Below are 14178 nucleotides of genomic sequence, written 5' to 3' on the forward strand. Positions count from 1 at the left end.
GTGGTGATTGTCAGCTTTGCAGACATCACGTTGGAAGTCTACGGTGACTCTATCAGAGAGGTTGAGTTGACGGTTGTCCACTCTATAAGCATTGTTAAAGATTGGATGCGCTGGAAGGCTATTAGCCAATGTGGTCCCGTCCATACTAAGGTATGGCGGGCCGGTGTGGTCATCGGCGTTAAGAACCAAAAACTTCCTAGTAAGCTGGGAAGTACCTATCGTCTCATGTGCTTGAGAGTGGCGAGTGCGTATCGCACAGTTTCTCATGACGCCATCTGCGTCCTAGCGGGTATGATGCCTATTGGCATCATCATCAGCGAGGACGTAGAATGCTGTAACCAACGTGGAACTAGAGGCATACGAAGTACCACAAGATCGGGCTCAATAATCACATGGCAGCGGGCATGCTCAAATTCCACAAAAGGCCGGTGGACACGTCGACTTATCCCGGAAATATTCGGGTGGGTCGACAGGCGCCACGGCAAAGTCAACTTCCACCTGACACAGATTCTGTCAGGGCATGGTTGTTTTAGACAGTATCTGCACAAATTCGGGCATGCGGAGTCCCCCGTGTATCCCGAATGCATGGATGTAGAGGAAAATGCAGAACATGCTTTCTTTGAATGCTCTCGTGGGGTTTCGTGGGCGCTAGAAGCAACATGATGGCAGTAAGCGGACAGGACACTGTGGTGATTTTGCGAATAAACGGACATTTTCTCAACTGCGAACTTTGCTTTAATAAAACACGTCTTTACGCGGCACAATCAATCACAAGACTGAGTTGGTTTATTTCTCCCTTTCTTCTTTCCATTTCTGTAACGACTCCGCTCTCTCGGTGCGGAGGGAATACGACCCTATCGCTGCTGCTTCTAATTTTTCACAATACATAATATTTTTCTCTGTTCACCCCGCTCGATCCCTACAGACACTACTCCGGATAATTTAGTCCAAAGGATGTGTTCTAGCTCGGACGTCTAGGGAGCGGTCAATGCGGCTGCTACCCAGATTATACTTGAGTTTCAAAACTGCTGGAGAGCCGACCAACGGCGAGTAAACAGCATGACTACCATAGTCCAGATGCGTTAAGCACAATAGCCCCTCCCTGAAGTAATACCGATAAGGTGGTGCCAGGGAGGATTGAGGCTGGAGACTCGAGTAGGGTTTTAGTGGGTCGGGATTCTCACGCCCCATTAGGGGGGTCGGGATACCTAACCCCACTCCCTGAGTTGTCTTCTCAGAGGTCAGATAGTACTGTAACTTCTCAGGTGCTTAGCAGATTTCCCCACTCGTAAAAAAAACACACCGACATCATTGGATGATATCGTACATTAACATCACACGCTCTTTCATATGGTTGCGATCACTAACACTTTTAAGCAGTAGCAACTCCCTTGAGATAAAAGATGGCGTTGGTAGGAAGATGGGAGATCAAACACCAGAAATAAACAAGGTCGTACTAAAGAGCAGTGCAAAGTCGTTAAACAGTATGGATTTTTAAAATCTCTTCCAATTCTTGAAAATGGAACTTAGCTGCCGAGTTGCTTAAGAGCTAATTGCCGAGCGCTTCAAATTTAATTAAATAATTAAGCTTAGCATCGAGAAAAATACCGAGATCTTTGACAAGTTCGACCGTTTTAGATATTCATCAATTTTATATTCGAATATAATTAGGTTAACCATGCGATGGAATTCCATGATATGACACCTTGAAGTAAGAGCGATCAATCAGTTTTTGTGGCATCAATTGACGAAAATATCCGACAGCTGTTGGAGACTACGACAGTCTTCAATTGACTGTACCGCTAAATACAATTCTTGGTCCACTGCATACCGCAGCAACTTACATCTGCCTCCCAGGAGTACTGTTACTGTTACGTCATTAAAATACAACAAGAAAAGCAAAGGGCCCACATCGCTGCCTATGGTACATCTGATTTATTTGAGAACGATGAGGAAAGCGAGGAACTATACACGTAGTATTTGAACACATAAGTAGGACCTCAACCACTCGACAAAATATTGTGAAGCTACTTTAAGCATTAAGTTCTTCAAATCACTGTTTCCCAAGTTTATGTTGCTAAAGGGTGTTAAATTGGTTTCATAAAATCCTACGTAGCAACGTTTATTAAGCTCATACTCACACGGTAGTACTGAAGTGGAAATTCAAACAATGCGATTATCAAAAAGTGGTAACGCCTTTTTAATTTTGTGCTTCTTTTGGAAGGCTTTCGCTTAAAAAGGAGTAACAGCACCATGAACAGAACACTCGCTCCGCCCTATTCCATCGGCAGGGTCGCTAGTAGGGTGATTAATCTATTTTGGACAGAGCGTTACGCTAATATAATTTGGGCATTTTCAAATGCCGCTATAGTAATGCTAATGCTGCTCCTACGAATAAGACTTTCATAAGCGGTTCTCAAAAAATCAAAGACCGACAGTTGATTTACATTATTGACATTATATATACATGTACTGCTCATGTTCAGGAGAAATGAACCATGCTTTCATGATTTTTTAAACAACTGTTATACTGCCCCTCTTCGCATAACAGTCCTATGGCGATTTTTGGTGATTTTGAGTTTATTGCGAATATTAGTTTGATTTTGTCTGTACTTTAAGAAAAACTTATAAAATAGTAGGCTTTGTTCGCGAAGAATAGAAAAACAAAACCCACTTGTGTTGTCCCATTTCAAAAATATTCGCATAACAGTCACATCCATTTCTGCCCCTTATTAAATTGAAATAATGCCTCATAAATGCATTATATTCAATAAACTGACCATATTGTTTCTAGATATACTTATTTTGTATTATTAAATAGGGAATATAACAACTTTTGCACCTGTACCTGTTATTGTCATTTGCTAATAAAGTCTTATTTTTTTGGAACGCATCGTTTGCGACATATCGTTTGCGTTCATATTTGCATATGTGCTTAAGGATTTTATTTAGTTTCAAATTAGATAATTCATTTATGGCCCTTTTAAATTATCGATATTTTTATAGTTAATCAAACATTTTCGATGATTCTGAAAATGATCAATTTGGTCACTCTTGCTCCGATAACTATAATCGTTAGATTTTTAAGAGAGACAACAGTTTTTGAAACCCTTAGGGTACCGCCAGACTAAACGCGACACGACTTCGCTCACATTCGTTTAAATACGCAGCACTTTTTCGCCGGAAGCAGGGTTGCGTATTTAAGCGAATGTGAGCGAAGTCGTGTCTCGTCGCTGTCACGTTTACTCTATACGGGGCCTTACTTTTCCATTTCATATTTAATTCGTTTCAGTTATTTTACTACATTTTTAGTGAAAATTATCACCAGTTTCTTAATAACTGGAACCAATTACAGGTCAGCCCAAATATTGACATATGAACATACACAGGAATGGTCCGATCTCTTTGACTCAATTTTGATTAATCGAGCATATTGATCGTAGCAAAAAGAATCATTTTTTAAACATTTAAATTTGATAGCTATTCATAGTCAATCAATATTTTATGCATTGTTAATTCATTGCCGACATATCAAATCGCAAGTTAATGGCGGTTATTATAATTTGGAAAAGTCGGTACACGTTTTGTGACGCGGTTTGCGTAAGCGGCCAATATTGCCCCTATCACCGCTATTACTTGGAATATGGTATCATGTGAACTGAGGGGGTGGGGGTAGAGGGGAGTTGAGTTGGACGTAACTATCTTTTAGTCTTCAGTTTAGTTCTCTTTAATAAAAGCAGCAAGTAAATCTCGAAAATCATACCATACATTATCGACAGTGTGCCGGTTATGCGAAGATTTTGCTGATTCAATCGAAAATTATTCGCATGTCAGTCCCTTTGCTATTTTGTTAAGATAAACTGATGATAATTGAAAATCTGTAACTAATTTTTGTTTAAAACATTTGAACGTGTTCATTTTAACAAATTTATAGTAAAGGTTCGCTTGAAAATAACCTGTGGGAGCGTAATTAAGTAAAACTGACGAAAAACTTCAATCGCCGTTTTCTACGCTTGCTATTTTTCGCCATGGGACTGTTATGCGAAGAGCGGCAGTATAGTGCGTCTGATAAAAAAAACTCGAAACTGAACAAACGTACATGTATAACTTCTGATGGATTATAATAGCAAAAACAAACTAAACCTATAATCACACATCGTCATCTTCCATTTCATTATCTTCCATATCAACGTCGTTATCCGTAGCGTCACCTTCCGACTCATTATTTGTAAGCTTACGCTTTTTGGCGGCACGGTTTTCTTTCTTCTCATCTGCAGTTTTCTTCAAGCCTTTCATCTTCCTGGTCTGGATGCTGTTTATGTCTTGCTTTCCAACGTGTACTCTTCCGTGAACATTGCCCAACTCATCTCGACTGACGTTCTTCCGCTTGGCCACCTTCAGAATAGCAGGTTGTCGCATGGCAGTTTTGTACAGATCGTCTGAGGCTATCTTGGTGCGCCGAATTGTTAGATCCATGCGAGGCCCCATTTCGACCAATTCGATGCGTGGTGTTCGCTGACCGCTTTTTTTCAGCATCATCCGATAGGATCGCATCAAAATATCTAGATCCTCGGTAATCGTAAAGCTGAGTACATGCTCCAATCCCTGTAGCCGAATGGAATCAACATTGTCGATGTGAAAAATATCTAGCAGCAAACTTCTGACTCTACGTAATTCTTCGGTTAGTTTCCATTTATATCCATTAAAAACAATTATCGGTTTTACAAATGCCGAAATTTTCTCGTTCTTAAAGTCTTGTAGACTTTTATACTCTTTTATTCCTAACTCAACCATATCCAAAACCTGCTCTTCGTAAATTCGGCCAAGTATTAAATTGTTTGGGCGTTTCTTCGAGGAAGATCCGAACATAAACAAGTGACAGTCATTAGATTTGGCCAGCCTGCAAGGCAAATTCGATCAGTCAAGATGGGTCAAAATAAAGATAGATTGAATGTACTTACTGCTCCAAAGGGGTTGCATCTTCAAACAGCGTAACATCGTTGTTCCGTCGCATCAGACTAGCTAGCGGCTTTTTAAATAGATAAAGATCTTTCAATGCTTGACGAATTTCATTGGAGCATTTTCGACCTTCCATGATCAATGTCTTTTTGGGATTTTCAATCGTTTTGGGTTCCCGCTCATCCAAAGCCCTTTTGCCACGGCGAGTGACGGGTTTCCTAAAATCGATAAAACTCTGTTATTTTCCAGTTCGGCTCTTTTTTTACCGTAATATACTTTATTCGAGCAGACGACATAGTTTAATACAATTCAACACGTTCTCTTAATATAACAGGATCAATTTGGACTTAGCAAACACGTTTTTATGTTTTGATCGTTTACGAAACGACGAAGGAAAGTCGCAGATGAAAACATCGTAAGGGATGAGAGAGCTATTGATATTAACGATAATATCGATAAAATCTTCATGTCGAAAAGTTCGTTTAGGTCTCGGGTTAATATTACGTAACACAGCAGGGGGCGGGGTTTGAAGAAATTTTCACAATATTGCTATAATTTCCTACCCAATTAAGATTGGTTTACGTTACGCGGGAAGAGTGTTTTGCGAATTAGAATGTGAATTAACCGTGGTTCACCTTTTCCGCTCGGAAACAATTCAGAATGTATTTTTTCCGCTGGAAAAAGAGTTTGTAGAGATACATTTTCGAAAGCGCAAATTCTGCTGTTTGGTTTACACTTCTAGAAAACTGTCATATTTATGTAGACTTCATTTCCCGTCACGGGAATTGAATTCACGATGCCCATTTAAAACACATAGGAGGCCAAATCCCGGAGTCAATTCTCCGAACTCCGAACTAGCCTTAACCAAGAGTTCGAATAATGGTGTCTAACGAGGGTTAAACAGCTTTATGTATCCAGCTTTTTACGAGCCATAATGGCGGACGTGTTCGTAATATTTGAACAGCATTTTTGACATTTCCCTAATACATCGCACGTTTTCTTTCCGCGCGTTCACGGTAAAACTAAAGGAATGTACGGAAAGAAAACGTGCGATGTATTTGAGATATGTCAAAAATGCTGTTCAAATATTACGAACACGCCCGCCATTATGGCTCGTAAAAAGCTGGATAGAATGCCAGTGTCGCTGTAGTGCTCGTGGTAAAAATCACACATTTGGAAATTATGTATTTACATTGTGTGCGCATAAGTGTGAGTGATCGTTCGAAACGCGAATCTGATTGTCATACTAAAAAGGCAACCCAATAAAAAATCCTTTTGCTTTTCCGTATATCACGTAGGATAAATCACCTGATTTGGTTTTGGGGTATTGTAGGAAAATTTTCTATTGGACAATTTGACAATGTTTTCCCGTATCCAAGACACGAACCAGCAACATGTTTGCCACCAAAATATCCATGAAACATCAGCGACACTGGCATTCTATATATCCCGACAAACTTCGTATTGCCACAAATTAACCTGTGTTGTACATAAATCATGAATCTCGGATGATCTTTGTCACTTCTCGAGTTTTGCAAGCCCCCCAGTGGGCGGCGCTTCCGACGGCGGGTCACCGGCAACACTCGCGACCGGCTCGTCCTGAATGATCTAGTGTTACTATAGATAGTTTTTGTGGTCTTGTTATTGATTAATGTTTTATGGAAGAGTCTCGAATTTCTCGAGTTGGATTAGTTTTTGAGTTTCGCAAAAATTTCTGTTTTATTTGTATGAGAGTCCATATCCCCCTACCACAGGGGTGAGAGGTCTCTAACTATCATAAAATAAATTCAAGACTCAAAAATCTCCTACATGCTAAATTTGGTTCCATTTGCTTGATTAGTACTCAAATTATAAGGAAATTTGTATTTCATTTGTATGGGAGCCCACCCTCTTAAAAAGGAAAGGGGTCGTAATACACCACAGAAAAAAAATTCTGCCATCTAAAACTCTCACATGCCAAATTTGGTTCCATTTGCTTGATTAGTTCTAAAGTTATGAGCAAATTTGTATTTCGTTTGAATGGGAGCCCCCCCCCCTCCTAAAAAGGTAAGAAGTCCTAATTCATCATGGGAAAAATGGTTGCCTCCAAAAACACCCACATGCCAAATATGGTTCCATTTGCTTGATTAGTTCTCGAATTATGAGGAAATTTGTATTTCATTTGTGTAGAAGCCCCCCTCTTGAAGTGTGGAAGGATCCTAATTCACCGTAGAAAATATTTTTGCCTCCAAAAACCTCCACATGCCGAATTTGGTTCTATTTGCTTGATTAGTTCTCGAGTTATGAGGAAATTTGTATGGAAGTCCCCCCTCTTAAAGGGAAGAGGAGTTATAATTCCTCTTATAAAGAGGGGAGGGGTCTCAATTCACCATAGAATAAATTCTTGTCACCAAAAAAAACACCCACATGCCAAATGTTGTTCTATTTGCTTGATTAGTTCTCGAGTTAGGAGGAAATTTGTATTTCATTTGTACAGGAGCCCCCCCTCTTAGAGTGGGGAGGGGTCCTAATTCACCGTAGAAAATTTTCTTGCTCTCGAAAACCTTCACATGCCAAAGTTGGTTCCATTTGCTTGATTAGTTCTCGAGTTATGAGGAAATTTGTATGGAAGCCCTCCCTCTTAAAGGAGAGAGGAGTTACAATTCCCCTTATAAAGAGGGAGGGGTCTCAATTTACCATAGAATAAATTCTTGTCACCGAAAACACCCACATGCCAAATTTGGTTCTATTTGCTTGATTAGTTCTCGAGTTATGAGGAAATTTGTATTTCATTTGTATAGGAGCCCCCCCTCCTAAAGTGGGGAGAGGTTCTTATTCATCATAGAAAACATTCTTGCCTCCAAAAACACCTACATGCCAAATTTGGTTCCATTTGCTGGATTAGCTCTCGAGTTATAAGGAAATTTGTATTTCGTTTGTATACCCAGTAAACCATTTGGTTTGTATATCTCGATTGCAACTGAGGTATACGAAATCATATCTGAACGAAAAAGTTATATTTCACGCCATATAAGAACATATATGTACCAAAGTGGAGGCGATATACGTACGAAAATTTTGACAACTATTTGTAATTCTATTTTGCGCAGTTTTTATAACACGCAACTAAATACTCCTGAATATATGATTAAGATATAATCAAATATTGCAATTGTCTATCCTACTTTATAATTTACAGTCATGAATTGTATATGAAGACACGCACGACTGCAAAACAACTTATTGTTCACTTCGATTTGACATACTCTAATCATTATACAATTCCAATGTGAAATTGACATGAAAACGATTTAATGTGAACTTTCTATTACGATTTTGTGTTATCTGGGTAGGACCCAGTAAACCATTTGGTTTGTATATCTCGATTGCAACTGAGGTATACGAAATCATATCTGAACGAAAAAGTTATATTTCACGCCATATAAGAACATATATGTACCAAAGTGGAGGCGATATACGTGCGAAAATTTTGACAACTATTTGTAATTCTATTTTGCGCAGTTTTTATAACACGCAACTAAATACTCCTGAATATATGATTAAGATATAATCAAATATTGCAATTGTCTATCCTACTTTATAATTCACAGTCATGAATTGTATATGAAGACACGCACGACTGTAAAACAACTTATTGTTCACTTCGATTTGACATACTTTAAGCATTATACAATTCCAATGTGAAATTGACATGAAAACGATTTAATGTGAACTTTCTATTACGATTTTGTGTTATCTGGGGAGCCCCCCCCCCCCTCTTAAAGTGGGGAGGGGTCCCAATTCATCATAGAAAAAAAATTTGTCTTCAAAAACACACACATGCCAAATTTGGTTCCATTTGCTTGATTAGTTCTCGAGTTATGAGGAAATTGGTATTTCATTTGTACAGGAGCCCCCCCCTCTTAAAGTGAGGAGGGGTCCTAATTCAACATAGAAAATTTTCTTGCCCTCGAAAACCTTCACATGCCAAATTTGGTTCCATTTGCTTGATTAGTTCTCGAGTTATGAGGAAATTTGTATGGAAACCCCCCCTCTTAAAGGGGAGAGGAGTTATAATTCCCCTTATAAAGAGGGGAGGGGTCTCAAATTACCATAGAATAAATTCTTGTCACCGAAAACACCCACATGCCAAATTTGGTTCTATTTGCTTGATTAGTTCTCGAGTTATGCAGAAATTTGTGTTTCATTTGTATGGGAGCCCCCCCTCTTAGTGGGGGGAGGGGTCTCTAACCATCACTAAAACCTTTCCTGGCCCCAAAAACCTCTACATGCAAATTTTCACGCCGATTGGTTCAGTAGTTTTTGATTCTATAAGGAACACAGGACAGACAGACAGACAGAAATCCTTCTTTATAGGTATAGATATATATATATATATATATAATTGGGCCGACTGACAGTTGTTAGAAATTTCTAAACTCGAAAACCCAAGTAATAAGCATTAACCGAAAACCGCATATTGAGAATAATTCAGCATACCTAGTGCCAAACTACTGTATATCAGTAAGCTTATTGCTTATAAAACTTATATTAACATTGTTAATGCAAACAGCATTAACAATGTTAATGCAAACAACCATTAACAAAAATAACATTAAAGAAAGCAGTATATACGCATATAACGTTCAATGTAAGGCTTTTATACAAATGCATTAAAACAAGTCGTAAGTGTTAATAAATAGCTGGTACTTATAGCTATTAGCTATTATACTTATACTTATAGCTGGTGGACTCCATATTTAGCTTTTGTAGAACTACTATTGCTGCCCTCTTCCATTTAACAGATGCTGTCTTTTTCTACCATACTGATTTTGCAGAACAGGTAGCTATGTTGTGGGAGCGTGTGCCACCAATATTTAAATGCGACTAATTTCGACCTGCACATTTATATCAGCTGTGGTTGAGGTAGCAAATGTGCAAGGAAAATGAATAAGGCTACATGACACTTAACCCAGGTTCGAGGCCCAGTCCTATCCAGCTTTCCACGAGCGATAATGGCGGATATTGAGCACAAGTGTGCACAATCTTTTGACATTCATTGGAGAAGCGTCGAGTTCGCCCTGACGGAGTTACTATGGATACATTCATGATTGTTTGTTGTTCGAGTGTAAAAATGTAAACATTGTTTAATTTTGCAGATCAGCTGAAGTGGAACATAACTAAACGGATTCAAACTTTTATAGTGGTTTGCGGCCATAATTTGCTGAAGGCAATCGTGCGAATTAAACATTCGAAACATTACACATTAACGCAAACATTAACTTCATGTTGGTCGAGCCGTTGTCAAGTTTGCTCTCGAACAGCGTCTCGACTTGATAAGAAACTTTCCGTTGCGTATTTGGACATTCTCCCTGAAATTTGCGAAAACTGGAAAGCCACAATCCATAAAACTTGTCCGTTCAATCATGTTCCTCTTTAGCTGATCTGCAAAATTGAACAATGTTTACATTTTTACACTCGAACAACAAACAATTATGAATGTATCCATCCAGCTTTTTACGAGCCATAATGGCGAACGTGTTCGTAATATTTGTACAGCATTTTTGACATTTCCCTAATACATCGCACGTTTTCTTTCCGTACGTTCCCTTAGTTTTACCATGAACGCGCGGAAAGAAAACGTGCGATGTATTAGGGAAATGTCAAAAATGCTGTCCAAATATTACGAACACGTCCGCCATTATGGCTCGTAAAAAGCTGGATAGTAACTCCGTCAGGGCGAACTCGACGCTCCTCCAATGAATGTCAAAAGATTGTGCTCAATATCCGCCATTATCGCTCGTGGAAAGCTGGATAATGGCGGATTTTGAGCACAAGTGGGCACAATATTTTGACATTCATTGGAGGAGCGTCAAGTTCGCCCTGACGGAGTTACTATGGATACATTCATGATTGTTTGTTGTTCTAGTGTAAAAATGTAAACATTGTTTACTGCCTTTTGCAAGCTCAATGTAAAATCTAACAACAGCAACAACAAATCGCGCATCGATGTGTGCGTACGGTAAACGTCAGCAAGCTCAATGTCGAAAACGCTGTTCAAATATAGAGCTTGCTAAGCCCAGTGCAAAAGGCTACAAAAACTTATCGTTTATCACTCAAACGTATGTTTTTTTACCGGGGTATAACTGGGGGAAAATAAAAACAAACGTGTAAAATCAATGTAAAATCTAACAACAGCAACAACAAATCGCGCGTCGATGTGTGATGCGTACGATAAAACGTCAGCAAGCTCAATTACGAACGCGTCCGCCATTATGGCTCGTAAAAAGCTGGATAAGCCACGAGGGCGATTTTTGTCAAACATATCGAAAACGTTAAAAACGGTAAAAACCTTAAAACTGACATATAAGTAAACATATGACGTCACCCATTATTGACGGCTTGACGCATCATCATGTTGAATGTTGACTGAGAAAAATAATATTTCATCTGTTTTTATAATGTAATAAACTAACGCAGTATTTTATTTGCAAAATGATTGAGATTACAGCTAAATTAATACGGGATCAAAGCGCTGTTTTTCTGTGCGGTGAAGTAGTCGAGTGTCTGATAACATTTACTAATCCGAAGTTGTCGGAATACGCAACCTCACAAAGCAATAAGTATGTTTAAGGCAATAATATATATTATCTTCATATTGTGAAGTTTTATATATATGTACAAATGTTGGGTTATTTACAGTGATATCTTAGAGAATCTGGCTTGGGCAACTGCCCAAATTCATTGCTATTGCAACTCGACAATCCAAGATCGATCCGGAGTAGCAGGGGAAACGTCCAACACAATCAATAAAAATGTCAGCGGTTCAACATCACTTAACGCAAGCAATCAATTGAAGGGTGAAGTTCTTAAATCTTCTGACCCTAAAATACTGTTTTGTGATTTACGATTATCACCGGGTGAATTCAGGCAATGTATTTATTTTCCTTAGTACACAATCGACAAATAGAAAGTTTTCCTTTCTGTATTGTAGTTATGTTTCGCGAAACACTATCTGTGAATACTCCTCCCACATACCGAGGTGTTATGGTCAAATACTATTACAAAATCACCGTCGCCACCCAACGTGTTGGATCAACGGTGCAAGCATTATACATTCCTATTCGAGTGCTGCCGCTACCGCCAATAAATTGTAGTGACGAAACGATTACTTTGAACGATGAGTCCAACGAAGACTTAGCGCCAAACAATCCATTTTTGGAGAAGAAAAAGTCTCCTTCTAAGATCGAGTATGCTCTTCATTATCTGCAAAACATTACAGCGCGAAGAAGACCAAACTTTTACCTAATATCGAACAAGAGAGGAAAAGTAGGAAGGTTTTGTTTATTCAAACCAATTTATAAATTGGGAGAAGACATCGTTGGAACATTAGACTTCAGTTGTGGAACAGTTAAATGTGTTCAGCTTTCCGTCACACTACAGTGTGAGGAAATTGTGAAAAAGAAAGCATTGAAATCTCCCGAGACTAATGGATCGTCTAACCTAGAGAAAGATCAGTCTTCCAGTCCTACTGGGCGCATAACCAACTTCACCAAACATCACGAAGTCTGTCTTGGCCTACTACAAACGCAAATGATCCTACCGATTCCACTGTACGTGACGCCCTCGTTCGAAACCGATCTGGTCACTGTCAGGTGGAGGCTTCATTTCCAGTTTGTGACTAGTACCAATGATGAATTAAATACCAATATTAATACTGAAACCCTGGAATGGCAAGCACCGACGGACATTTCGATCGAAACGATGATTTGGAATCTACCAGTGACGATTTACCCAACAGCGCCAGTCCAAATTCCGCAGGCTAGTGGGCAGTTTTTGCTGAACATAAAATAATTTTGAAGAGTTAATAAATTATTGTTGCTATCAAATTAACGTTTGCAATTAGCCAAGCCAAGCCAAGTACATATACTCGTAAATTACTGGATCATTTTTCGGCTTAAATGTAGTTATCAACCAAATGATAAACCTTAAACTATTTATTCTGAATCTGAGCTTCCGTCCATCTGTTCCTGAGCAAAGCTTTCACTGTTTTCGTTATCCTCTTTATCCCAACCAGATTTTTTACCCGTCAGAAAATCAGCCCTTAACGCAGCCCACGTTGTTTTGGATTCAGTTCCGTCGTCAGACTCGTCCTCAGATTTAACCCCATACTCGGTTTCTTCCTTTTTGACAAGATTATCCACAAGTTCTGATTTGGCACGCGGGCCGTTCATCAACACATTCAAGAATTCCTTCTTGCTCAAGTTTTTCAGCACTTTTTCTCGTTTATATTCTAATTTGCCGGCGTCCTGTAATTTCTGATTTACATCGCGCTGTTGTTGACGAACGGCATTGAATAATTGAACCGTACCCCTGGTGGCAATTTTTTTTAACGCGCGTTCGCGCTCAAAATCTCCAATTGAAGGTCTTACCCGTAATCCTAGAATATCCTTCTGTCGTTCTTTTTTCAATATTGCCCTTTGACGTAGCAATTCCTGTGCTATAGCCAAATCTCCGGGTTTCTCTTCCTTAGTTTCTTCTTGCGTTTGACCGACAACTTCAAACTGATTGGCAGACTTACTTTGTTTGCGTTTACGCTCAACATCGACATCTTTTGTTGCTTTAGACAGAATTGGAGCGTCGGCGGTTTTCCGGAGGTATTTTGCCATCGTAAGAGCCCATTTGGAAGCAGCTGGCTGATTTTCATCTGCGTTGGCTTCATTTTGGCTTTCCTCTTCGAAGTCGTCGGAAACGGGGTACTCCTCATCGGATATATGCTGATCATTATCCGATGCTATTTCGCTCTCCTCACTGTCCGTGTTTTGTTGGCGCATCGACATGGTAACTGTAAAACGAAACATTTAATAGTAATCTATATTTCCGTACTTAAATTACCCTTCGCTTTTTTGGCAAATTTAATTCCTGTTGTCATTGCGGTTCGTAAATCAGCAAATGTAATTCTAGACTGTAAATTTATAAATTAAACTTTAGAAAACTAAAGATGAGAATGATCACACGTGCGCGCAAAGAAACGAAAACGAAACACAAAACAATGACAAAAAATAAATAATCGTGTTTCACCTGCTTCGTTGTCGTGACATTTCGATAAGCTTATAGTTTATATCGTGACGCGATGTCAGCCCGTTTGACCAGCATCGTATATGAAGCCCCTCGACTGATCGTTTACGAAAAGTGGCTCAGCGCTGCCAACCTTGACGAGCTGTAAAAACGCTTTTTTCC

General features: G+C 39.2%; 3 protein-coding genes across 3 annotated transcripts; 1 reads left to right on the forward strand and 2 right to left on the reverse strand.

Annotated features, from left to right (window-relative positions):
• Positions 1–3588: 3588 nt before the first annotated feature.
• LOC128742441 (ribosome production factor 2 homolog) lies at positions 3589–5333 on the reverse strand. Its single transcript, XM_053838808.1, has 3 exons — positions 5236–5333; positions 4962–5177; positions 3589–4900 (listed from the first exon to the last, which is right to left on the reverse strand). Exons 1-3 carry the CDS (start codon positions 5253–5255, stop codon positions 4150–4152), a joined length of 987 nt encoding a protein of 328 aa, XP_053694783.1. The 5' UTR covers positions 5256–5333; the 3' UTR covers positions 3589–4149.
• Positions 5334–11357: 6024 nt separating this feature from the next.
• Positions 11358–12815, forward strand: LOC128742884 (RAB6A-GEF complex partner protein 2). The gene is made up of 3 exons (XM_053839374.1): positions 11358–11561; positions 11641–11873; positions 11933–12815. The coding sequence occupies exons 1-3, from the start codon at positions 11434–11436 to the stop codon at positions 12790–12792; spliced, it is 1221 nt and encodes a 406-aa protein (XP_053695349.1). The 5' UTR covers positions 11358–11433; the 3' UTR covers positions 12793–12815.
• A 120-nt stretch (positions 12816–12935) lies between these two features.
• LOC128743374 (RRP15-like protein) lies at positions 12936–13942 on the reverse strand. The gene is made up of 2 exons (XM_053839935.1): positions 13834–13942; positions 12936–13783 (listed from the first exon to the last, which is right to left on the reverse strand). The coding sequence occupies exons 1-2, from the start codon at positions 13868–13870 to the stop codon at positions 12936–12938; spliced, it is 885 nt and encodes a 294-aa protein (XP_053695910.1). The 5' UTR covers positions 13871–13942.
• Positions 13943–14178: the final 236 nt, after the last annotated feature.

The sequence above is a fragment of the Sabethes cyaneus genome, chromosome 3 (genome assembly GCF_943734655.1).
Source record: "Sabethes cyaneus chromosome 3, idSabCyanKW18_F2, whole genome shotgun sequence".
Taxonomy (NCBI): Eukaryota; Metazoa; Arthropoda; class Insecta; order Diptera; family Culicidae; genus Sabethes; species Sabethes cyaneus.

Coding starts and splice junctions, on each gene's coding strand:
- LOC128742884 (XM_053839374.1), top strand. CDS start 11,434: ATGATTGAGATTACAGCTAAATTAATACGGGATCAAAGCGCTGTTTTT. Junction 11,562..11,640: donor GCAACCTCACAAAGCAATAA/GTATGTTTAAGG, acceptor GGTTATTTACAG/TGATATCTTAGAGAATCTGG. Junction 11,874..11,932: donor ACCGGGTGAATTCAGGCAAT/GTATTTATTTTC, acceptor TCTGTATTGTAG/TTATGTTTCGCGAAACACTA.
- LOC128743374 (XM_053839935.1), bottom strand. CDS start 13,870: ATGACAACAGGAATTAAATTTGCCAAAAAAGCGAAGG. Junction 13,784..13,833: donor ATTTGCCAAAAAAGCGAAGG/GTAATTTAAGTA, acceptor TTCGTTTTACAG/TTACCATGTCGATGCGCCAA.
- LOC128742441 (XM_053838808.1), bottom strand. CDS start 5,255: ATGTCGTCTGCTCGAATAAA. Junction 5,178..5,235: donor ATGTCGTCTGCTCGAATAAA/GTATATTACGGT, acceptor TATCGATTTTAG/GAAACCCGTCACTCGCCGTG. Junction 4,901..4,961: donor GATGCAACCCCTTTGGAGCA/GTAAGTACATTC, acceptor TTTGCCTTGCAG/GCTGGCCAAATCTAATGACT.